The following is a 27,500-nucleotide window of genomic DNA, read 5'->3' as shown; positions in this document are numbered from 1 at the left end:
GAGTGGTGGCACGCCCGACTTAGTATCGGGAGGGTCTGGGTTCGATTTCCGGATCAGTTCAGAGGTCATTTGTGAAAGGCCTCTATTGAAGTGTGTGGTCCCTGTTTACCTAGCAACGATTAGGTGCCTTCTGTAAGTCGGAAGTTGTGACAGTTACTAGGTAAAGAATATACACAGGGGTTGTCTCACCATCTCGGGCCTAGATCACCAGACATGTATAGTGCTATCTAGCAGCCGCTATAAAGATGTCAGATACCCCCATGGGGGTTGTGTTGACTTTAGCTGTATGACTGTTAGTATATAACGATAAGTATAAATGTCAGAATATAGCGATATACATAAGTATGGTGGCACGTATAGAATTTTCAGCTGATTCTGTAAACTGCCATTCCAAATAAACTAAAATAATATACATCATGTTATATTATTATTATTACACTCACTCACTCTCTCTCTCTCTCTCTCTCTCTCTCTCTCTCTCTCTCTCTCTCTCTCTCTCTCTCTGTAGTCATCCCGATATTAACGTTGTGATATTCTTGTGGACACACACACACACACACACACACACACACACACACACACACACACACACACACACACACACACTCACACACACAAACACATTTTACAAAACACCCTAAAACACTTACTACATCCCAGCCTTTCTCTTGCGAAACTATTCGTAAAGTTCTGAGAACCTTCACCACTACGTAGTACATGTTCCCGATTTTTCACTTTCTCCCATGCAATATGCTCCCCGAAATAGCGAAACTTTAACACCTGTTGAGGTTTTACGCCATTCAAGATACCGCCCACATTCTCCACTGCACTCTGCTTAATTCACGTTGCGCACGCTTCCTTCTCGTTCATACCGAATTTTTTTTATTGCCTTTTTTTGTATTTTCTTTTCTATGAACGTATTCTTAAAAAAAGAACGATAAACGATTAACCTTCCACTTACTCGTTTTAGATCTATGTTCCATACCAGAGATCACCAAACTATTTTCACAGTAGGCCGGATAACTGAAAGAATGACGAGCGCGGGCCGTATACTTGGGATGGTAAGAAATAAGCAAACATTATAATAAACAAGAAAATCTGATAATGTCCTGGTATTCTAAACAAAATATGTACATAATCAAATTTGAATTGTATCACAAGGTCTCTTTTTCCGTACATTTTATCAAGCAAGCTCAAATACCGTCGGCGGGTTTGATAACTGACTTCGCATCCAGCTCGTGGGCCATAGTTTGGTGACCCTTGCTCCATACCGACCGCACGCCACGATCTTTCATTCATCTCTTGCTCCACTACACCAGTGAAAATGAAGAGGGATGGCGGCACGACACTCTTGCCATAAACCAACATGTATTGGAAAATATTCCATTTCCTCCTTGCTTATTGTCGCCCTTGCCCTACTTTGCCTGTGGAGCTTCTTCCAGCCTTAGCACACGCTCCCCTCGCGCCTCACATCTGCCACGCTTCCCATGTACTAGTTACCGATCGATCTTTTCCCAATAAAGTAGGCCGTGTTACGGCAGCAGGGATGTCAGCCTCTCTGTTTGTATGCAAGCATATTTTCTTTCTGTTGCTTATTATTTACAATGCTTTTGATATCCCCCCACCGTCTGTACTACATGCAACTTAATTTTTGTATTCAGCATATTCCACATTTAATGATATCTAAAAAATTTTGAATATTAGATTCGGAAGTTGGAAAGAACATAATGCATTACATAATTTCTAGGAAGTGCAAATTTTTCTAAAAAAGAAAGTATCATTATTCAGAGAAGAAACATTGAAACTCTAATTAATTAAATAATCGTATTATTTATTAATTTTTTGGTTTGTAATCTATTAATCAGTAGGAAATAGAAATGTATCTAGTAGTCTATAAGTTATCTATTCAAATAAATACCTACATAACAAACTAAGTATCTGCCTAGAAACATATATAACAAGTACAAGTCTAATGATGAAAAAAACAAAGACTTGTCCTGGAAACTGTAGATTCTCTGTAGGATCATAAATGAACTGACATATATTTTGTATGGTAAGTCAGCTACTGAAGTAATACAAGTGCATAGTAATGACTGATGACGATGTAACAAAAACGTGCTATATATCCCAATTCAGCATTTAGATATGGAAGTTCATAATCACTTTTGGACCCTGTTGCCCATACGTAGTATTCCATTACAACTTGGATACTATTACGTTTGCAGATATCCTGCAACTCTACAGGTCACGTGTGCTTAATTAAGATGTTGTATCTCTGATTTTAAAATCTTTAGAGTTTTCATGTGATCTGAATATTCAACAATGAATCTAGGATTATTTGGAAATCATTCCGCACCCTAGAAAGCCCGGCAGCCTGCAACACAGTGCATGAATATAATCGACCTCATTTCGTAACTTCCAACCTCTGCAGTAAGGTCGTAGTTCCATAGTTCTTGCGGAGGTATGAAAGTTTTTTCTTATGTTCTGGTATATGCCTGAGAACTGGTGATCGACATTTATAAGTCTAAATGCCAGTGACTCCATTGCTCAGACAAGGCAACAAACATGACGCGTGTGTGGGGGGTGCGTGCGTGCGTGCGTGCGTGCGTGCATGTGTGCTTGCGTGCACGCATGCGGGCGGGCGGGCAGGCGGGTGGGAGAGAGAGAGAGAGAGAGAGAGAGAGAGAGAGAGAGAGAGAGAGAATCTAATCACATGAATCGCACACGAATCACAATATTAGCATTTCACTGTTTGGAATCTCGTAAAAATACCTTGAAACTTGGCTTTTTTTAATCGAGGGACACTGTCGCGGCGCTTTCCATTCCCTGATGGGCAAATAAAGTATCACCAGACAGTACTCCCAGCGACAGAACAAGCTTGATGCAGAGGAAGTTTGAGGTTAGAAATTTCACTTACAATGAAAAATGAACAAAATGTACAAGTGTTTTTACTCATAAGGATTATTAATTTTGTATGAGTGGTCCATGTAGTTCTCAGGGATGTCATCTATGTATTAATGCTACGCTTACTATGAAGTTTTATCACACTGATATATTAAATACTTAGAACCGTATAGGTATTAAAAATGGATTACTGTCTGACCGCTACACGTGCGCAACTCTGGAATGTGTCTTTTAATGTTGATGTCAAGTAAGAAGTTAATATTGCCTCAGAGCAACACACACTAACCTGTTTCCAAATGACATACAGCCTCCTGCCTTGGGCAAAACATAACCTGCGACACACGCAAGGAGAGACAAGAACCTCAAATATAAATCACCAACCCATGAGATGCAAGGCTGTGAGGAGGGAGTTTGTGTGGCCAAAAGACACTGTTGTGTGCAGGAGAGAAAGGAGGCAGTAAAACACGGGAAGAGATTCCCCAGCTAAATGAAGCAACAGTAAAACATAATTAGTAAATACTTACCCAGCAGCGTGCTGTTGGTGATGATCTGGAATATTTTCCCAGGATCCATGCTGCACACTCCCCACCTCCCGGCAGGAGCAGCTAAGCCTCACTAGCACTAAGTTCTTTTCTTCCGAGGCTCAAACCCAAATACACACACTGAACTATGTAAACTATTTTTCCTCTCACCCTCGAGTGAGGATCACACTATCAGTGTTATTAATGACGTCACTGGCACCTGTGCTGTCGATCCGTGCGCCCCCGCGGCTTCTCCCCCTGGCTGTTGTCTGGTTTCCGGCGGTTTAATGACGGCAAGGAGTCGCTTCCTTAGCGTTATTACGGGTTTGATCAAGGTGCCTTGACACATTCATCATAAGGCGTCAAGTAAAACCTCAAGCTAACTTCAGGCTCACGTACTACGTTACTTTGCTGAGATGTCAATGACAGCAGGTGTAAACTCTAGGGAGAAAAGGATTGCGAAGACCATCAAGTTAGAGGAAGAGGAATGAAGGCGCAGGGAAAGGCGGTCAAGGAAAATGTGCTCAGATGAAAAATATTGACACGTGAGATTAATTGCGCTCCATTTCTTGTGTCTATTCCAATATTGCTGCGGAAGACTGCGGAAGAGATGTGTATCTTTCAGGAGAAAAGTCTCCTTACAAGTTAATCAAAATAGTATCGAACTGTTGTCGTGAACTGACTGCCGGAAGGTGCACGAGTCAAAATACTTTTTCCTAGAAAGAAAGAATATGTATTTCTATCAGTTTTGTTTAATATATCTAGGTGCATCATTATTTGTAATTCTTATTTTATTTTAGGTTAGCTTCCATGATGTGATGAGACCCAACACTCGAAGCAAGCATTACTTGGACAAAATATGTTTGTTTGAACACATCGAGGATGGCTAAACCATTATTTCCTTTCACCATTAAAAAATCCAAGAAAAGTCAGAAAATTTTGTGCCGCAAAGGTTAATATCTGTATCTATATTTATCTATATATCTATTCATCTCTCTCTCTCTCTCTCTCTCTCTCTCTCTCTCTCTCTCTCTCTCTCTCTCTCTCTCTATATATATATATATATATATATATATATATATATATATATATATATATATATATATATATATATATATATATATATATATATATATATATATATATATATATATATATATATATATATATATATATTTTTTTTTTTTTTTTTTTATGCAAGAGGAGAGACTAACCAAGAGCATTCTCCCCCCCAAAAAAAAAAGTCCCACTGGATTGCCAGTTCCTTTAGAGTTGTTAAGAGTTATTCAAAAGTAAGGTCTAAATGTCTTGATATCTCCCTCTTAACCTCTTCAGTACCATAATGACAAAATAATCCAAAATAAACCAAGACAACAACAACAACAATAATAATAAAAATAATAATAAAAAAGAAAAAAATAATCAAAATATCAAAATAATAAGAATAAAAATAATAATACTAGTAATAGTAATAATAATAATAATAATAATAATAATAATAATAATAATAATAATAATAATAATAATAATAATAATAATAATAATAATAATAATAATAATAATAATAATAATAATGATAATAATAATGATAATAACAATAATAATAACAACATTAATAATTATGAAAATAAGGGTATCATTATTATTATTATTAGTAGAAATAGTAGTTCCAGCAGCAGCAGCAGCAGCAGCAGCAGCAGTAGCTGCAGGAGCAGCAGTAACTGCAGGAGCAGCAGTAACAGTGGCAGGAACAGCAACAGCAACAACAACAGCAGTAGTAGTAGTAGTGGTGTTGGTAGTAGTTGTTTTATAGTGTTATTATTATTATTATTAGTAGTAGTAGTAGTAGCAGTAGCAATACTAGTAGCAGTACTAGTAGCAGTAGTAGTAGTAGTAGTAGTAGTAGTAGTAGTAGTAGTAGTAGTAGTAGTAGTAGTAGTAGTAGTAGTACTAGCAGTAGTAGTAATAGTAGTAGTAGTAGTAGTGGTAGTAGGAGTAGTAATATTTTAGGATGGTGAGCCAAAGCAAACTCAACTACAGAGGCAAGACCACCTCATTACTGAAGGTGAGAGCACTACTCGTACCTTGACACACCCAGCTTGACCTTCCATCTCTCATCCAGCAAAGATCACAATGACATTTTCCTACGTAACTTATTCAGACCATGAATGCTTGACATGTAACACAATGACCGTGCTGCTTCATTCTTCACTGATATTCGGGTTAACAAAGGTAAAGGATTGTGACATAAGCATTTTTTTACCTTGTTTATCAGCCTATCAGAGTGACGAAAAAAGAAACAATGAAGTGAAATATTACAGCAAAACAGCAAGGCTCAGATGACGTTTCTTAATACAAAATACCGGCCTATGGTGTTGTAGTTTTCTCGATGATAATGGTGCAGCTCGACACATTACACTAGATTTGAAAACTTTCCAGATAAATACCTAAAGAATTTTTAATATATGTTCATTTCTCTCTCTCTCTCTCTCTCTCTCTCTCTCTCTCTCTCTCTCTCTCTCTCTCTCTCTCTCTCTCTCTCTCTCTCTCTCTCTCTCTCTCTCTCTCTCTCTCTCTCTCTCTCTCTCTCTCTCTCACGCACACACGCAAACACACACACCCACACCCACATACACACACACACACACACACACACACACACACACACACACACACACACACACACACACACACACACACACACACACAAACACACACATAAGTAACATTTCTTCAGTGCATGCGTGGCGACATTTCATCTCAGCCAGCAAAACAAAGGAATCTCTTTGTGGGAGGAAGAAGGAAGAAAATTAAATAAAGAGAAGTCATAAGCCACGATAAATAAATGAGATTAAAATTCATATCAAATTCATATTCGTGTCATTATTGAGCTTAGGTTACATTCAGACATTTTGTTTTTATACTCACTTTCACGGTATCTTTTTAAAATTCTAGTCTTTAAAATTGACCATCACTGAGCTTTTTTATGTTTTCATTATGTATTAATGAATGCGTACACATACATTACTACATTACATGAATCTTTATATCTGTACTAATATATAAAAGTATACTGTATGCAGAGAGAGAGAGAGAGAGAGAGAGAGAGAGAGAGAGAGAGAGAGAGAGAGAGAGAGAGAGAGAGAGAGAGAGAGAGAGAGAGAGAGAGAGAGAGAGAGAGAGAGAGAGAGAGAGAGAGAGAGAGAGAGAGAGAGAGAGACCCATCCGCGTATCTACTCCTTAAGAGACAAAGGAAAAACACACACACACACACACACACACACACACTGATCCATAGGCATACATGCAACACCGTTGAGTAATGATGGCGCCTTTGAATGTTCAGTAAAATTCCCAGCGTTTTCCTTCCTCCAGGTTATAGCTCGTGTCTTCCATTGGTCCCTTTCACATTCCACACTCTGCTCAGGTTCTGTTGGGCGAAGGGGAGATATGAAACCCTGTTCGAGTTTCATTTGATTTTTGGGGTGAACAAGATGAGGTGGGAAGGGACCCATACCTCACAGCGCCTAGGCAGGGGCAGCACCCTCACCTCTTTCCTTGGAGGACACAAACCTTGGCAGGGGACACACAAATATAACACGGGACTTCTATCTATATCCGTAAAGGTTTTTTCCTTTCCATCTAGCCATATATCTAGATGTGCATAGGAAAGAAAACACACACACACACACACACACACACACACACACACACACACACACACACAGACACACACACGTGCATGTGCATATACGTATATCATCAGCATCACCAACATTACTAATATCATGGTCATCATCAATATCATTCTCACCACGATTTTATTCCGTTCGTTTATTAACATCATTGGCCTCACTGGATGTACTACATAGCAGGACTTAGTGTGAGCACCAAGACATTCTGGGTAATGAAAACAATTCTCCAAAAAGATTATAGTGAATATTGGTGCCTGGCGTCAACTATAACCCAGCAAGTCTTGCTTGGTCACCGAATTTGTTCACTTCTACCATTTCACATCTACTTATTTCAAATATTGATTTTGTTATGATTTTGCTTTGCAACGCTCTTCCTGTCCATCTTCTTTATTCATATTGTGCTTGGCAAATTTCAAGTATGCAAACTAATTCTCTTAATATGCGTTTAGTTTTACCGTCACTAAGCAAGTGCGATGACATCAATTGTTTTAAAGTTATACCTTAAGTTTTGTTCGTCTATCTCTTGAATGTGACGTTTAACAAAACTTTATTTACGCAAACTTTACTATGCTGAATATTTCGTATTTATCTTAATGGAGAGCTAATTTTCTACATGGTAAAAATACCTGACTTTTAAGAGCATCTTGTTTCTTTCTCTCTTTTTTTTTTTTTTTGTCTTTTTCCACTCTGCCAATCCCAAAAAAAACGGAATTCCAGGACGAGTCTCTCCGTAACAATAAAATCCGACAAGACTGCTCTCGCACACCACTGATCCTCATTTCAGCGTGACTGCTTTCCATGATATACACAAATCGTAGAGAGATTTTCTTCCTCTTGCTGCTGACTCCCAAGAATTTCACTAAATATACCTTCCCTCTTCGTCACTTGAATATTTTCCCTCTCTCTCTCTCTCTCTCTCTCTCTCTCTCTCTCTCTCTCTCTCTCTCTCTCTCTCTCATTTTAAAAGCTTACCCCAAGAAGCCATTAATTTCCATGGCTCAAAATTATCAAGAGTTACAAGGTGAATATTCATCGAGATTCACAAATAAGATATATTCCACATTTCATTAATTTGGAATGAAGTGAATTAGTACTTATTTTCTGTTGCACAGTGAAAACATAAGTATCCAGCACTATGAAAATATTACTCGTTATTAAATCAAAAGAGCTTTATTATATTAAAGATTTTTTTCACGACACGTCCTCTGAACTGTGAATTAATCAATGAATGTATGATTAATTATCTACGTAAATAAATGAATAATTAAACAATAAATCAAATACATAATAAACAACATACAAAAATATTGATAATACATAAACAAAAAACTAACAATTGTAATGACATTTCTCGTAAAAAGAAATTTCACATTTATCTAAAAGCATTAAAAATAAAATCAAGCCGTCAATTCCTTTTACTTAATAATATCCGATCTTATTATTAAAGCGTCTCATTAGCATCCATTTAGTAATTCCACACTTATACACATCTTCCCTTTGCCAGCAACCCTCGCCCCTCTGATGGGCTGAAGTGCTTGTTACTTTCCCTGAGGTTATTTAAATATTTCGAGCAAGAGTCATCCCATGGGATCTCAGTGCTATCAAACGGAGGTGCTAGTGTTATGCTAATCATCACCCCACAACCATTTCCTCATTTTGTTTCCTTTTTCTTCTGTTCATCTATAACTATTTGTACCTTTCCCGCATCTGTCATCTTCATTGGGATATCACATCCTTAGCATATCAACATTCTTGTACGCCTCCATGTTTTTTTGGCACACCTGTGACTGAACGTGTCTGTCCCTGTGTGATGGTTGGTTTCCTCAACTTGCCGAAAACATCACATGTGCTCTTGACGGGGCTTCTTCAAAGATGTGTAGCTTCAAAGAAATTCCAGCTTTTTATATTTACCTTCCAGTGTTCAAATGTCTGGAAGAAAGAACTAGAGGGGAGCCAGTTTTCCGACAATTCTACGACTGAGAGATGATTCAACATTTTCTTATAGAGATTTCGAGTGGACAGCAGCATACGAGTATGTTTAATGTGGTTGTTATTTGGAAATGTATTGTAGAATATTATGCATCTCTAACGAATCAATAATAAGCTTTCCATTCAGTTACACGAACACAAATTTAAGATTAATTCTTTTGATTGGAATTCGTGAAAATATTGGGATGGAAATAGCCGGCAGCATGCAGTCACAGACCACACAATCATGTCTAAATTCTCTTACAAATTATCAATTCATTTAATGATGTTTTACAAACAACAATGATTTTCTGCAAACTGCTTTACTACTGTTTTGTAATATTTCATGGCTTAAGGGGTGTGTCTATGTGTGTGTGTGTGTGTGTGTGTGTGTGTGTGTGTGTGTGTGTGTGTGTGTGTGTGTGTGTGTGTGTGTGTCTAGGTGTGTGTGTGTGTGTGTGTGTGTGTGTGTGTGTGTGTGTGTGTGTGTGTGTGTGTGTTTGTGTGTTTCACTGTTTGATCTGCTGCAGTCTCTGACGAGATAGCCAGACGTTACCCTACGGAACGAGCTCAGAGGTCATTATTTCCGATCTTCGGATAGGCCTGAGACCAGGCACACACCACACACCGGGACAACAAGGTTACAACTCCTCGATTTACATCCCGTACCTACTCACTGCTAGGTGAACAGGGGCTACACGTGAAAGGAGACACACCCAAATATCTCCACCCGGCCGGGGAATCGAACCCCGGTCCTCTGCCTTGTGAAGCCAGCGCTCTAACCACTGAGCTACCGGGCGTGTGTGTGTGTGTGTGTGTGTGTGTGTGTGTGTGTGTGTGTGTGTGTGTGTGTGTGTGTGTGTGTGTGTGTGTGTGTGTGTGTGTTTGTTCTATTATTTCGCCAGTAATTTGCAGACTGCCAATAACAAAGCACACGATATAAATGTACGTACCTTTGGTCTACACTAAGAGAAATATTACATAAGATGCGGTTGCTATGAAAACCATGTGCTGTGTCTGTCACTTAAACGAAACATTGTACAAAAACATACGAGGAGAGCAACGTAGCTTAATCAAACGAATAAAATGCACATTAAGTGTCACATTAAAGAAATTATATACAACTACATCCAGTCGACTTTCACTTGCATGTATTAATTCTTGGTAGCATCACTAGACAATGGAAGAAGGGAAGAGAATGCAGAGGTGGCAGGTCTCGCGTAGCTGATATTTTTCCTCGTAGCTGTTCCCTATTTTCGCTCATCTCTGTAGTCTGCAGTGGTGTCGTTGTTAGCACGCTCGGCTTGCACCTAAACCTCCCGGATTCGGATCTCCAGTCTGGCAGAAAATATATATTGGCAGAAGCCGATGAGTTATGAACTGAGAATTAAGTGTGAAAGGATGTCCAGCATAGTGCCTGTGTGTGTGTGTGTGTGTGTGTGTGTGTGTGTGTGTGTGTGTGTGTGTGTGTGTGTGTGTGTGTGTTTACGAGACACCGTGAAAGATAAACAGGTGAATGGATATTGCAAAAAGAAAAAAAATGAGCATCAAAATATAGTGGAGAAAGAGGAGAAAGAAGAGGAAAAGGAAAAAAAGGAAGAGAGAACAAAGAGGAGGAAGAGGAGGAAGAGGAGGAGGAGGAAAAAGAAAAAAAAGAAGGTGAAGAGAACAAAGAAAAGGAAGAGGAGGAGGAGGAGGAGGAGGAGGAGGAGGAGGATCTGCTTGCATTTAGTAGGACAAGGACAAGTATGTGTTAATAAGTACGTCATGAATGAAGTCCCCTGGTTTGAAAAATATGTTTACCTCCACTGTCTTTGCAAAGAGTTTCATGTGATGAATACGATGAATACCAAAATACATGAATATGGAGTGAGCCAGGACTCGACGATACTATTTATATGCTGTGTACATTTTCAGCGTCCCAAGAATACTTTTTTTTCATGTTTCTTTTTTTATTTTTGGCAGAGAAAACCAGGCAAAAAACAATGGTAGAGATGAAATTTAAAAAAATATTCATGTCGGACTTGTTCTTTTTGTGGCCTTTAAACCACACAAAAAACACGGACATCAGAACAAGTTTTAGATATAATTTTTTCTATGTATCAATTTTCTCTTTTAATTTATTTTATAGGTAGTCATACATTTCTAAATTAATTTCACTTTGATAATCATGAGTATTATTCTTGCTCGGTCCATCATCTCATGGGATGTAACTAAAGGCTCAAAGTGTATTGATGACTGGAGTGCGGTGGCCATAACAACGTGCAAACAACGCCACGATCGCTGAGTCTATCGAACAATACACGATGTTTGGCGGACACTGTAGGGACGCAACCACCGCCACCAGATCCATGGTTAACAATAACAAATCAATGAAATACACAAATCATTTTATGTATATTTTATTAATGTGTGTGTGTGTGTGTGTGTGTGTGTGTGTGTGTGTGTGTGTGTGTGTGTGTGTGTGTGTGTGTGCATACCATGCAAGTCTATTAAAAATAATAACACAGTTTCTATGCATCATTTTCAGCAGGTCTGACTTTTAAGATGAGGCACAATCAGTGAAGAGTAAGAACATTTGCAGCCAGCTTCACATTTTGCGTTCCCTGCACAGATATGAGCTTAAAGGTAGGAGTGCAGAGAGGCTCAAGGGGATGCTGTGTTTCCTCGTGTTATTAATCCCATTGCCAACACACACCTGTGGCTTGCTGTGGCCATAGTACTCTCAGGATGAATTCGTTAGTACTCTATTCTTGGTGGCAGATCGTGAAATCTTATAGTGGGTGTGGTGGGGTGTGATTGAATATTCGAATGGACTGAATGGATTAAATGCTTGCATCTGGCTTAGGGTTTAGCTTCAGCCAAAAACAATATGCAAAACATCCACAATACTGATTGATGGACTAGAAGATTTATGGTTCTGCATAGATAGTCCATTTGCTACTTACTTTCCATCTTAGTATTTCACTTACTCGTCACTTTCAAGTGACGAATAAGAACAATATTGCAAACTCTTTTATTAAAAATGGGTAACTTTTTGACACACAAGTATGAGTCACACTGGTATGATGAACAATTTACAGAGAATTTTGTGTGTCAACAAAGAGAAGAAGAAATGGATAATTAAGATGAAACGCACTCCACCCCATCCCTTACACACACACACACACACACACACACACACACACACACACACACACACACACACACACACACACACACATACAAATATTCGTAATAAGATGAACAGATAAATATACTGTACATGTAGATCTAATTTTCTGAATTATACATTAGAGTCAAAGTAATATATCCTCCTCGCGTACAACTATGTGAGCCGCACGTTTATTCAACACTGATTTATAACAACGTAATAAACATTTAAAGTGACTCATCCGTGCAAAGTCGTGTATGTGGTAGCGCGGTGCAGGTGTGCAGCACATTAGAGGCAGCGTTGCATAGTAATATATATCTCAGTACCGGAGGACAGGGAGGACGCTCAGGTATTATCCACAATCCAAGAGTGCAGAAAAATGCCTAAACAAACAGCAGTGTCTCTTCCATTCTTTACCTTGGCAATATTCCGGCGAGATATAACAATAAAAGTGGAAATTCCAAGGGAAAAACTCCTAACCCACTTTTTTTTTTTTTTTTTTAGTTTACTGGAAATAATATCCTTGCTATTTTATGAAAGAGAACATTGTATCAGAAGGAAACATTCTGCCTTTCATCTTTGGGGAAGAGAACAAAGTAGATAAGAGGCAACGGAAAGAGTTTGAAGCATAATAACAAAAGAAAGGTGAAGGGAGAAATGAACGAGAGACGCAAAAAACATAGACTCTGTACTCAGATAAAACATTCATGAGGAAAAGGAGGATAAAATATTAAAACTATGAAAAGAAGAGAGGAAAATGTGTGTGTGTGTGTGTGTGTGTGTGTGTGTGTGTGTGTGTGTGTGTGTGTGTGTGTGTGTGTGTGTGTGTGTGTTAGTGGGTACCGACAAGGCGTTTTGATAAATAAGAGCGGAAAGTTGGGAAGGAGAGTGTAAAGAAGTGTTGAGTGGATACGAACGAGAGAGGGAGACAGGAAGGGGCGGGCGAAGCAAAAGAGACGGGCTGGAGAGGAAGGAGGAAGGAGAAAGATATATTTTCCGCTCGCATCCTCAAGCACAGTCCCCTAAAGTACCCGACTCCCCCACAACGAATCACACCACTCCCTCACTCAACACACACACACACACACACACACACACACACACACACACACACACACACACACACACACACACACACACACACACACACTTTCCTGTCCAGCGAGGCTATCAATATTAAGGGAATAGAGAACTGAGGCCGTGTATGAAGACTTAACTTCTCTTTAGGAATAAGCACAGCACATTCCCGGATACCATAAGCCAGAGTTGTGTGTGGCAGTAATTCAACCTTTATGTGTTCTACAAGGTGAGGGTCACTTTATAGTACTCCCGGCGCGCTTTTCTTTTATTTTATAGCTTCGAGTGCCTTTATTCTGAGAAACTTAAAAATAGTTGTCATGTACGGCTAGATGTATAGTGCATATTATGTACTAAACGTGTGCATATACACTAAAAGTTTGTTACATCTTTTATTATGGTCTTTGCTGAAGACTTCAACATGGTTACATGAATGAAAGAAGAAAATTGTTGCCATTTAAGCCTTAAAACACTGGATTAAAGAAAAACAGGAAAAGTTTAAGTTGTTCAATGTTCTTCCTTTCCAACTTGATCCTCATTCCTGTTTATCTCATGTGTAGATTTATCTCTTTGCAGCGAGTGCTCAGAAACAAGAAACGCTATCTATGGCTTGATAAACACACACAGTACAATAAAAAATGTGATGTTAAAAAAAAAAAAAAACACACACACACACACATACACACACACACAAACACACACACACACACACACACACGCCAGGTAGCTCAGTGGTTAGAGCGCTGGCTTCACAAGTCAGAGGACCGGGGTTCGATTCCCCGGCCGGGTGGAGATATTTGGGTGTGTCTCCTTTCACGTGTAGCCCCTGTTCACCTAGCAGTGAGTAGGTACGGGATGTAAATCGAGGAGTTGTAACCTTGTTGTCCCGATCAAACAGTGAATCACACACACACAATGACAAAATATTGTTTTATGTATCGTCATAAAGTACCTCTAAGATATTCATATGCTTTTGTAAACATAAGAAACAAACCAAAACTTTAAAAATGTCTAATAAAAAGTCTTGTGGGTAAGTATTTATTGGAGGAAAAATGTTGTGCTACATTTCACAGTGAACATGCCACAGTAATGAAAAAAAATATGATTTCAGAATAGATAAATCAACAGCAAAAATTATTTTCATTTGTGATAGCAAAGATTTTTCGCTTAACGGAAAGGTTTAAAAGATTTTCTCCCTTCTACGTATAACCGTACATGCCATTGTGTAAAGAGATTAATTTCACTGACAAATCCTTTACAATTGAACATCACGCAGTCATTCGTCAATAACAGACCTAAACAAACCTAATTTACTCGAATAAATGTCTATGTGGCAATAATGTACAATGACATTATTTCATTGTGTCAGAGAAATCATTGTTAAATTTCAACTGCTGCACTGAAAAATAAAACTTCATAGATCATCGCTATAAAGATCTGAGTGGCGATGCAATAACTGTTTGTTAGTGTGCAATATCCACCATGTTGACAGCAACAATAGTTGCACACTTTTCTCTCCTGTTAACGCACGACAGGTTCCGAAGGGAACATCCGTAAACGACTCTTTACCTTACTCGATTTGATTTTTCCAGACATTTAGTACAGTCAGCAATAAGGCAAAGAGAAGAAACCGATACGAAACCACTTGAACACTAGTGGCATAACTAGACCTTTCAGAAAGGCAACACAGGATGGACTCACAATCGAAGAGATGATATACGTGTACATAGCATACTAAAAAACCTCAGTCACACTGCTCTCATTGGAAACTAATCAGTAACAATTTCTAGTTCGACGTTGAGACGTTTCAGAATAAGTAGAGAAATTTCCGGACGGGAATCTCAATTTCTCAGCTGAAGACGACTTAGAAACTTTAGATCTGAGGATGCTTCGGCTCGAACACCTTCCTGTTTACCCTTTGGTCTCAGACAACCCGCTCAGATTCTGGCAATGTTTGGATCCGGCTCATCTTTGTGAGGTTGAATTTTATGCGTTTGTTGCTGTCAGGACTAAAAATGGAGGAAGATGTATGTTCAGAAGACACATTTTGATATCAAAGGCAAGCGACCTGAGCACAGTGTCTGACAGGTCATAGACAGACAAGATCTCTCACTGAATGGTGAATCAATATATACTCATATTCACTATGTCAAGGTATCTGGGAATTGCTGAGGGAGCTTTTATTTTTTTTTAGAAAGCAAGGTAATAAAGAAACAATTGTTTATCAGGAATATCCATATATAAATCTTATGTGGAAGTAGCGTGCGGATATGCTGACGAGATACCACACGGGACAACTCGAAGCAGGGTAAGTAGCTACAGCTGACACCATGAAGTTATTTAATATCCGTACAAATTTACAAAAGGAGGACTTGAGTTGAAATTTAATGATCAAACTAATACAATTTCGTTTCGTGCTGCTAAGCTGGGATCATCATATGAAAAGTTTCATCGTTTCAAGGAAATATTCTTGATGATAATAATTATGGTGGCCATTATCAACGTTCCTCCATAAACCTATGATATATACAGAAAATTGGCCCCATCCTAGAAATAGAGTTTGCCTTATATTTGCCACTCAGACACACAATCTATATTTTACCATTTCATAATCCATTTTCTTTTATAAAACACATACACATTCTCAATTACGCATAAAAAAAATCAAAGTGAAAAATCAAGTTCTTTGACATGAGCTAATCAACACCTATGTAATATCATATGAAAATCTTTTGCACCACTTCATTTTGGGGGTTATGGGCTCAGCTTCAACATGTCATAACCATTCATACTAATGAGACGTATTTCTGGTGTGGGAGCGTGAGCGTCGCTGCCAGGCGAGTGTTCCTGCTGTGCTTGGCATTGCTTGCAAACATAGTCTGTCAGCGAGACACGACAGAAACGTTGCCTGCACACATCAAAGCTCCCAGAAAAGAAACCGGTGACGGAAAAGAAAAGTACGAAGGAAAAAACAAACAGAGAAACAAAGTAAACCCTCGGGAAGAGAAGAATAAACAAAAAGAAGCGAGGCAACCGATACAAAGGTAGCGACCCAAATGTCACCTACACAGATGCCGGACTACTGCCAGGAAGAAATGCCACTCTTGTTAAGGTCACGCTACGATCCACTACTTCTTTTCTTTGTATTCCGCCACATTTTCAAAACTTCTTTCTTACGATAATAATTTCGACATTTTATTCCTTGTGTCAAGTGATTAGTAATTCTCGACAATAGGCAGTTTATTTTTTATATCTTTTATTCATTTCTTTATACCACGACATTCAGTTTGACTGTCATACACCAGGAAAAAGTGGTGAATTGTAAGGAATTACTATTTGAACTTTACCTGGAAATCTGCATTTAACTCTGACATTATTGATAAACAAAAATTATATACTCATGTTTGTGGGTTTGGTAAGAGTCGTTGTTCATTACATTGAATGTCTGGTAACAACAGCAAGTCTCGCCCACAAAACCCATGGTTATATAGCTGCTTCCGCCCCTGATTGAGTCCCAGCCGTCAGCGGGCGATGGCTGTTCACAATCAGCAACAAGAGCATTCAGTGCCATGCTTCCGGCTGGTAGTTATGATCCAGCATTTTGACGGTTGTTGTCGTTGTGTGTCGCTATTGCAGCCATTACTGTTGCTTTGTTGCTGCGAGTTTATTCATCTAAATTTGTGTGTGTGTGTGTGTGTGTGTGTGTGTGTGTGTGTGTGTGTGTGTGTGTGTGTGTGTGTGTGTGTGTGTGTGTGTGTGTGTGTGTGTGTGTGTGTGTGTGTGTGTGTGTGTGTGTGTGTGTGTGTGTGTGTGTGTGTGTGTGTGTGTGTGTGTGTGTGAGCGTTTGCGTGCAAGAACGCATGCGCGCTTTAAACTGTACCAATTTGCCCATCAGAGGATGTGATGTGACTTTGTGGCGTGAAGTGTTACGAGCGCTGGCTTCTCTTAATGACGGAGAGCATTCATCTCAGAGACGTATGTCCGTCATTACAAGTTCTCTGCCAGTAATTGCAACTTATGTCTTTACTCGACCCTGTCATCACTAGAGGCTTAGTGCAATTGTATTAGTCTGTGTTAGACAAATGCACACAGCCAAACATATAAAACAAAACAAACAAACAAAAAGTCACACACACACACACACACACACACACACACACACACACACACACACACACACACACACACACACGCACACATACACAAACACAATTAGAAAAGACCAAAAGACACAAATTAATGACATCTAGAAATTATGAGAGATTGCATCACTACAAAGATCAATTTATTTCTTGATAAGATCTGACGCCTGCTTTTCGAAAACAAAAAGTAGCAAGGTAGAAATCCTTGGAAAGTGTGAATCCCCAATTGATTCCTAACTATTAATCGATATTAAAGAAAAAATCATTTGTGCCAATGTAAGAGTAATGAATATAAAATTTTGGATTCAACTAATGCGGTAATAAAATTTAGCTGTGGTGTATGAAATAAACAAACAAACAAGTGAATAAGATACTAGCTCGTCGTTGTATCTTAAATGTGAACAATGGAGCTTTATTTAGTCATAACCTTTATAAATTGTTTCAAAGAATTAAGATTAAATCATAAATGCTCAGGAATCCCGTTCATGTTACCTATTAAAGCACAACTCATGAAGGGATAGGCATTTCAAGATTCAATAAAAGGACGTCAAATTAAGAGGCTTAAAGATTTTGCACATGAATATGATCACTGTATACATATGTGCAAAAATTATCATTGATGCGAAGCTAGTTAAATAATAATGAGGGAAACTGTGGAGGAATTCATCAGAATATCAGAGACAGGAGATTTGGTGAGGAAGGCGTCCCTCTTAAAAGATTGAAAGGCGAACTCGATGGCCACATGTTATGGAAACTAATAATGAGGGAGTCAACTAGAAATAAGGTAATTCTTACATCTAACCTCACTGATGATTCAAAAGATAGTGTATGTATGTGTGTGTGTGTGTGTGTGTGTGTGTGTGTGTGTGTGTGTGTGTGTGTGTGTATGTGTGTATGTAGTGTGAGAGAGAGATATCTTTATATGCAGAGAGAGAGAGAGAGAGAGAGAGAGAGAGAGAGAGAGAGAGAGAGAGAGAGAGAGAGAGAGAGAGAGAGAGAGAGAGAGAGAGAGAGAGAGAGAGAGAGAGAGAGAGAGAGAGAGAGAGAGAGAGAGAGAGAGAGAGAGAGAGAGAGAGAGAGAGAGACTGTCAACATTTACACACAGGAAAAAATAAACAACAGGAAAGCAACATTAGCTGGTCTTTATAACCGTTGTAGTGTAAAACATGTAATGGTTGTCAACTACACACAAATGTACAAAAAAAACTTACTTAAACCTCACATCATTCGAGATCATACCTCCGATGGACTTTTTTTTCGTATCTTAGTTGAAAGTCCCGTCTTATAATAGCATACTTACACGCAAGAAGTGACAAGATACGTGACACTGTTCAAGGTGTTTCCTGATCCTGAGCAAGCCGAGTCACACCACCTCAACGAAAAAGAGAATCACCCTTCGAAAAGTATCTTACCCAGGTGTTGCGAGTCAAGATATGCTACACCAGTGATAAAAAGAGATATTCATGGGTTGGATTTATGTTGAAGTACGTCAGATTAGTAATAATTAACTGGTATGTAGATTTAAAAGACACCTACACTACATATGTTTTCACCATTTTCTTAAGTTATTAAGTCTCACTGCTTAAAGTCTGCATATCTCTCTCTCTCTCTCTCTCTCTCTCTCTCTCTCTCTCTCTCTCTCTCTCTCACACACACACACACATGAAAGACAGAGAAAACAAAGAATTACACGATATTTATGTTGTTACCTTTTCCTTTTTTTTTTTCCTTTTACGAACTTCCAATTCCTTTGAGTAATGAGCGGCATTTCGGGACACAGACTGAAAAGTGATCATATCTCATTTCTGCTCGGCGTTTTGTTGGCATGTTTAGTGGAAACCTTCAACTGTGGAAAATATCGCTCACTAATTGACAGTGGATAGTTGCAAAGAGCATTGAAAGCGATTACAATTAATATCATATGAGAGTAAACATATGATCAACTTCTGTTTGGCATGATACAATGTAGCTTTATTAGCAGTGAATCTCTCCCTCAACTGGAGCAGCGAGGCGGAAATGGAACACAACACGGAAGGGTCTGCTACTTCGTCACCCTCGTCCACACACCTTGAATGCTCACTGATTGGGAGATTGCCGTTCCCCTCTCAGACTGTCTTCCAGGTGCCTCTATCTCTGACCCTTTGCAGCGTCTTCTATGAGTCTGCCTCACCCAGTCACCCAGTCACCCACATACACACAGTCACCCAGTTTCCCAGTCACCTACCATCCTGCGTCCTTCTCTCAATCAATTACAAGTTCTGTTTTCTATGGTCGCCACTTTCACCCTTCCTTATTTGTCCAACGCTCTCTCAACATCTTCATCCCACAGTGGCTTATCTTACTTCTTCCTACCATTTCTCCTTTAGTGTCTTTAGAAGAGTCCTTTTGCACCAGACGGCTTTCTCTCACAATCTCTATTTGACCGTACTACTTGTTATTCAATGCATACTGGATGTCACTGCCTTACATTAGTTTGCCTGACTCTCCCGTGATAAATGTTCTATTAGCAGTATGGACAAAATTCCCTCCACACATTTTTATATTGTACATGTCCATTGTTGCCTCACCACCCGCTCCCATCCTCCACTCCCAGCACCTTCATATGCATAAGAACTAAATTATCATATTTTATAACTTTTCCATTTCCAGGTTTTTACTGCAATACACATGCACTCTGCGATGGAATACAATGGCCAGTGTTTAATAGAATTCCTCACGCATACTCAATTAGCTTTTGTGTTAACGATTTTTAAAACGACTAATGGGTGTGGAGGAAAAAATCAAGAACAAGAAACATCATAGCCACGACTAGTGATACATAATTTATGAGGAAGCAGCCTCAATTTTATGTTCCTAAAAGAATTGCCTAGTTAATGAAAAGTCTTATGAAATGATTATGAAGTCAAATATATAACTGATGTAGGTGACTGCATGTGACAACTCCACCACCACCACTATGACCAAACCAGTTGTTAGTCCCAGCTCTACCACAAACACCATCACAACGCTTAAAACTATTAGTAAGTCTATTGTAGCTATTCAGCTACCATGTCAAGAATTCTTATGTTTGTATTTCACCAATAGCAAGTATAGTAACTACCATGCAACGCACTTTACACTTATATAGTCGGATCATTAACCAAAATACCTAGATATTTGGATTCCTAAGAAACCACACATGACGTCAGCATAGCCAGAAATACTAACAAATCTTTCAGGTATACATATTGCCCGAATTATAACGCCGCGTATACAGTTGCAGTAACTACCTGGCGTGGTTACATGATAGCGTCACGAAGTGGAATGAGTCAAATGTAATCTACATAAAAACCTATGTGGGACGCCGAAGGAGAGAGACTCACCTCATACCCGGCATCGGAAGATCATCCTTGTAAATATTGTACATTCTCCATTACATATACATATAAAGAGGGAAATCAAGAACAACTTTTCCCTTCGTCATACAACTTGTAGAACTATTATCACAAGCATTTTCACAATTAAAGTCACATACGTTACCACAGCACATACTATCAATGTAAGCTGCAACCACCACCACCACCGCCACCTCTGCAATCACCGTTTCCACGTCCATCACTGCTGTCACCATACCAATATTTCCAGAACCATTACCACCGCACTCATTCCTCCACCACTGGCCTCGTTACCACCACATCTATCACCACCGCCAGAAGTTTTATCACACCAACGCCACAGCTACCGCAATCACCACCTTTACTGCCACCACCGCCACCACTGCCGACAGCACCAAATCATTTTAATGACCAGGTCAGCTACGAAAAAAGTAAATACGTACAATACATTACGTTCCACGAGAATTTGACACGAAATGTTACTATTCATACCATCTGGTGTCAACTCGTGTTTCTTCTAGTATCATGATCGGAAATCGAGAACAAAATATCGCCACTTACGTAATTAAAGAAACGAGGCCAGCCATTTTGCATTTCCCCGACATGTTACAAATGAAAGTCGCTAAGTGCAGCAATTCAACGACAGCGGCAATTGTAAGTGCGTCATCTAAATGATTATCACTTGTCAAGGCAGAAGTGGCTGCGTTATTAGCGTCATCGATAATTAACACACACACACACACACACACACACACACACACACACACACACACACACACACACACACACACACACACACACACACACACACACACACACACACACACACACACACACACACACACATTAATGCTAAGTTATTTCCTGTCAAGATAATATGTAATATGCAAATGCTCAGAAGATAATACACGAAATCATAGGAAATTCTATTTTTCAAAATGCCTTTCATGCGCAAGAAAACTGAAAATAATAAAATGGAGACAAGACAGGCAGAAGAGGTGGATGAGCTGTTATATATATATATATATATATATATATATATATATATATATATATATATATATATATATATATATATATATATATATATATATATATATATATATATATATATATATATATATATATATATATATATATATATATATATGTGTGTGTGTGTGTGTGTGTGTGTGTGTGTGTGTGTGTGTGTGTGTTTACCCGGCTGCCCAAGTTGAGTAGTTGTTACTTTTTTTCCTAATGTGCTCCGTTTTCAGCATTTCGCATCATGAGTAATTTATTAGCAGTAAAATTAGCATGTAGAATTACGCCTATTAATTCCGCTTAATGAACTAGCGCAGGATAACATGAAGTGAGAAGAAAACATAAAAAAAGAATATTGGTAATTATTCTCTCTCCTGTAAGCAATTCGTTCGCGTGGGCAATGTGACCGACCAAGAGTGTTGGGGTTTGAGCAGAGTTGATATAACGCTCGTCGGCAGTTATCTTATTACACCTCTATTATTCCTTCCTCATTGTCTTGCTAGACACACACACACACACACACACACACACACACACACACACACACACACCTGTGGGTGTGTCTATGATATGTCTATGAAGGATGCTCAAGATCATTTAGAAGGATGATATGCCATTTGTTAAAAGGAGACTTCTCTTCTATTTGCTAAAGACATATTTACTGAAATGTGAAAGTGGGATATAATAAATATTCATAAAGCTTGGGACACAAAACTGCTCTTGGAACTCTGAACAACGGAAAAACAAATTCAAAAGAACTAGATAAAAATATTTGTAAGAGTCTACATTTTACTAAATTTCATCTTTCAGAAACAATATATCATAGCAAAGAGAATTCATTTACTCGTTATTACTACAGCACAACTATATCCTGTTGGAAAAGATAATCCTTAATTAGTTTCTTCCAAGCAGGGTGTTTTCCTTCACAAAGTGTTGCAGTAGAGACAGATGGCCCAGTTACTGCTTTGGCTTTAAAGGAAATATAGAACAAGTATTTTACTTGAACCATATCTTTCAGAATCAATATATCATAGAAAACCTAAAACTTAAAACTGAACAGAATAGACACAGGCGTAGCTGGAGGTGCGAGAGGCAGCAGCGGGAGTACATGACGAGGACTCCAGCTGCGTTAAGTCGAGTGCTTATACGGAGAGTAAGGAGCGTTACGAGAGAATTATGTCAAGCTCAACTGGTGTACACATAAGCGGAACGCAATGAGGCAAGACTCGGCGTGCTGCCTTCAGTGAGCTGGAGACACAGGAGGAGGCAGTCGTTTCCTCCTTCCATTTCACTCGCACCTAAAATCTTTTAGCGTTATCCAAATACACAATGAACAAATAATATATTATTTTATACCAGCATCAGATAAGAATAAGGCATAAAGCAACGGGTATTTCTATTATGTTTCACAACAGCGTCCACGAAAAAAAATTCTGAGCAGGTTTCTATTTTACGTTTCGTTGATGCAGTTTTAGGGGGAAAAAATGCGTGGATCTCCCCCTCCGACCAGCACGGAAAAAAAATTGTTAAAAAAAACACCAGGCCAAGCATGGCGGGTTGTGGATGGGAAGTGTAGAGAGGGGCGGGTAATGAGACCAACGGCCGTGCCTGACGTAGCATGCAGCCAGAAAGGGTGTGTCAGGCATCCAGACTCCCTAGCCAGGTCTGTAACCACTAGCTGCAGGCAACAAAGACATTATATCTTCTATAAAACTTCGGATTCAGTGCATAAAATAACTAATTACTTGATGGATGACGTGTCAAAAGAGCTCTGGGAGTGTACAGAATATTAGCAACGATCAAAAGAAGACTAGAAGAATCTGATTAGTTTCGGAAGCTCCGTAATCAATTACCCTCTTAGGCCTATGTGCTGCTGTGCCTCGTGTGTTACGGTGATGGAGGTAGTTAATTGCTTCGCTAACAACCATTAGCATTTAATTACATATGTATGTCAGGCACGGCTGCAGAGAGAGAGAGAGAGAGAGAGAGAGAGAGAGAGAGAGAGAGAGAGAGAGAGAGAGAGAGAGAGAGAGAGAGAGAGAGAGAGAGAGAGAGAGAGAGAGAGAGAGAGAGAGAGAGAGAGAGAGAGAACCAATAAAATCCATAGTTAAAAAGAAGTGAAGAAAAAAAAAATGTGGCAGCGACATAAATATACATGCACAAACGCACATACACCCCAGCGGTCCAGTGCTTTGTTCGCCCGCCATGCAGCAAACACCATGAATAACCTTGTCAATTGCACGAGTGTGGGTCACTTAAAACATGACGAATCATCTGATGGCGGCATCCCAGCTTAAACAGTTCACACACACATACACACACACACACACACACACACACACACACACACACACACACACACACACACACACACACACACACACACCTGAAAAGTATACCTACAAGTTTTCCTTCCCTGCACTTCCCATCAACACAACCTCAGTGAAGTGACTGGTGCATCCCTAACGTATCCGGGTATTGCTTTAATGACAAGTACGTGAAGCATCATTGGGCAGACTGGTGAAAGAGTACGTTAATCATGATTATATTGACTGATAAAAATAATGTGAGTCTGATATTCCTACAGACCTAGTTTACCCTATTCACAATCGTTTGGGAGAGCACACACACTAATAATTACTGAATACAAAAACAAATTCAACAGGGGAAAATCCTTTCATTTAATAACCCTAAGGAGTGGTGCCTGGAAGACCAAACAAGAGAGCCAGACCACCGCGTAAGGCTCGGGCTGGTGACGCTACTAGCATCGCCATTCAAAACATTTTTATAGAGACGCAACGCTATTGCGCATTGACAATTACCTTTGGTGACGCACGCATCGGCGTCAAACTGTGTGGGGGAAGTGGTCTATAGAAACCATATGAGTCATGCAGTTTTGTAAGGTAAGGTAAGATTTCCAATGCCTAATAAAATTCTTCTTGGCATAGCAAAGAGTAAACTCAGATACTAAGTCAAGTCTGATAAAGAAATAAGAATACTAAAAAAGAAAGCAGTCTCATTTCGAATAATCAAAAAAATCACGCAGCAAAGTAAATTGTACAAATGAAAAAGTGTGCACCTCATTCATCCCTTGCCTTCAAACAATGAAAAATGCACCGACAAAAGAATCAGAAATTATAGTGTGGACTTATGCAACCATTGCCCACCATGAGTGTAGATTTATTCAACGAATGAACTGTCTGAGTGTAGAGTAAGAAACATTGCCACAGTACCTGAAGAGGAAGACATAGTACCAAATCACGGATGGAGCGAAGATTTCTCAGCGTGTCAGGAAGAATAATATGATAATATATACTAAGTTTCACACTGCTAAGTTAGGGAGCGACACCGTGTCGTTAATAGCGAGAATGTCACACTGAAGGCCGAGAAGGAACAGTCAAGTGACCTATAGTCTGTCCAACTTAAATATAATAAGGAACGAAAAAAAGTTAAGCGTCACTTTCTAAGTAACTATTTGAGTCACATCCAAGAAGTCACTCAGCTAGGTGATGAATGTCACGCTACTAAGTGTGAGAAGGTGCCACGCTGGAAGCCAGGGGAACTACAGCGCGGGTCACGAGAGGGCGCAGCAGACGTCTCCACCTACTGTCCTCCTGGGCGGGCGGAGAGTGACTGTGGGAGGCAGCAAACCGAGCGGCGGCCTCCTCCGGTCCTCCCCCATGCACCTCCTGTCATGCTCCCCCTCCTTTCCCTTCCTTCCTCCTCTCAGACTCATGCGCACCCCCTCCCTGTCTTCCTCTTCTTCCTCCTCCTCCTCCTTGCCTCTTATCTTATGTCCACACAACCCGGCGTCATATATCCCACTACCAACATTGCTTTTATTGTGAAACTGAAACGCCCACTACAGTATACTACATCCATCACCTTCACATTACAGTACATTCTATCTCTTACAGTACATGCTGCCTTAGTGACTTTTAATCATAATGTGAACAGATTATATTTACGTTTTTTTTTTTTTTTAACTTTACCACCAAGTGTATCATTGATTTCTAGAGCAACACACACCACGGGCCGTGCGATCGCCTCCAAGTCAATCACTTTCGTCATCTCTTTTCGGCACAGAGTTATTTGTTGGTTCACATGCATGACGACAACCCAATCACCGCGGCTTCCATCAAAACCACGACTCATTCCCCTCCCCGCCACTGATCCTTAACACCTCTCTCCCCTGCAGCCAGAATTACTTAACCACCACCGCCGCCACCATGAATACATAAAAGCTTAAGAAAGGTAACCACTGATACGACCTCTACATCAGTCCGAGAGTATGTCACTTTAATTGCGGCCACAATCATCATTCTCACTACAGCACGCCCTCCATGTCTGCGTACAGCCTGGAACTTTTCACCCCTCCTGTCAAGCCATGGCCCACCGCCCGCCCCACCTCTGCCAGTCCATGTGTGTGTGTGTGGTGTTCTCGTCGGGACTCCAGGCTCCCAGCGCAGTCCGCCGGCACACAAACATGCTCAGCGTGTATGCAGTGCGATTTTTTTGTTTCTTTTTTTTTTTACGTGTGTGTACATTTTCAAGAATGTACTTTGTGCGTAGCTAAATGTGTCTGAGTGTTTGCGTAAGTGTGGGAGGTATTATGGAAGCATGCATTTTTCTTTTACCCTTAAACTCACGAAAGCCTCGGATACTCTGAGCACATACTGAATATTTTGCGTCTCTCTCTCTCTCTCTCTCTCTCTCTCTCTCTCTCTCTCTCTCTCTCTCTCTCTCTCTCTATACAAAACACACAACTAAATATTCCCACCGACAGCCAAAGCCCCACAGCCATCCTCTTCCCCATAAACAGAGTCACACAGAGAACCAGCACCAGCACCACCAGCAGCACCAGCAATGCCACCACCACAGTCACCACCACAACCACCAACAGCACCGGGTCAAAGGACAGTGTTGCACGTAGAGGAAACGTTGTGTTTTCCGTGTTCCAGTGTTGATCCATACGTTAATCACCAGGCAGCGAATGTCTCTCTTCTCTTACTACATTATAATATCTCCGTGATGGAAGAGCATGAAATTAGCGGTACTTCCGTTACTATTAGAAAAAAAAAGATAATTCCACGCCTTAAAAAAAGACACTGGTTTGTAATATAGATAGTGAAGAAGTATGTGAAGAACTACTGATTTACAGCACTAAGTTATTCATACAAGTAGAGGAATTATGAACCTCTCTCTCTCTCTCTCTCTCTCTCTCTCTATACAGTTACATGAATGATAAAAGAGTTTCTCTGACGATGCTGTTGTCCTGAGTTCCTTTCACTCTGTTTGTTGCCGTTTTTTTTTTAGTATTGCACTCTCTTGCCTTTATTTCTGCTGCAGATTCACAATTCATATTTAAAGCCTTTGGGCCGAGCATTTAATCAGATTACATTTTTGCTTCATGACTTAAATATCAAGTTAGACCATCGCCGCCTTGTGATGTCGCAAAAAAATATTTCACATTCATTATCGTTTTTTTTTTTCTTCCTTTTTAGCAGCGGAGCTTTCCAGCACCTTTTTCTGCCCTCCAGCCTCACCGTAAAACAAAACAGGCTAGCACACTCCTCCGCTGTTCTTTGTGATGCTGCTCTGTTCTATTAGAAGTGTTTTATCCATTCAGCTGCAGGGTCGTA

The 27,500-nt window shown here is 39.6% G+C and overlaps 1 protein-coding gene across 2 annotated transcripts in view; it reads right to left on the bottom strand.

The window, feature by feature from the left end:
* Positions 1 to 27,500, bottom strand: part of LOC123516172 (putative neural-cadherin 2) — a 468,611-nt gene that overhangs the window by 223,564 nt on the left and 217,547 nt on the right. Inside the window, exon 1 of one of the 2 annotated variants that reach the window (XM_045275339.1) lies at positions 3,429 to 4,160. The exons of the other annotated variant lie outside the window; for it this stretch is intronic. Coding sequence (XP_045131274.1) covers positions 3,429 to 3,477 — 49 coding nt within the window. The 5' untranslated portion in view covers positions 3,478 to 4,160. Of the gene's footprint in view, positions 1 to 3,428; positions 4,161 to 27,500 lie in introns of those variants that run through there. 2 annotated transcript variants of the gene reach the window in all.

This window comes from Portunus trituberculatus, chromosome 40 (genome assembly GCF_017591435.1).
Source record: "Portunus trituberculatus isolate SZX2019 chromosome 40, ASM1759143v1, whole genome shotgun sequence".
Taxonomy (NCBI): Eukaryota; Metazoa; Arthropoda; class Malacostraca; order Decapoda; family Portunidae; genus Portunus; species Portunus trituberculatus.
Note: the sequence above shows the minus strand (reverse complement) of the source record. Positions and strands in the feature narration are given on the sequence as shown.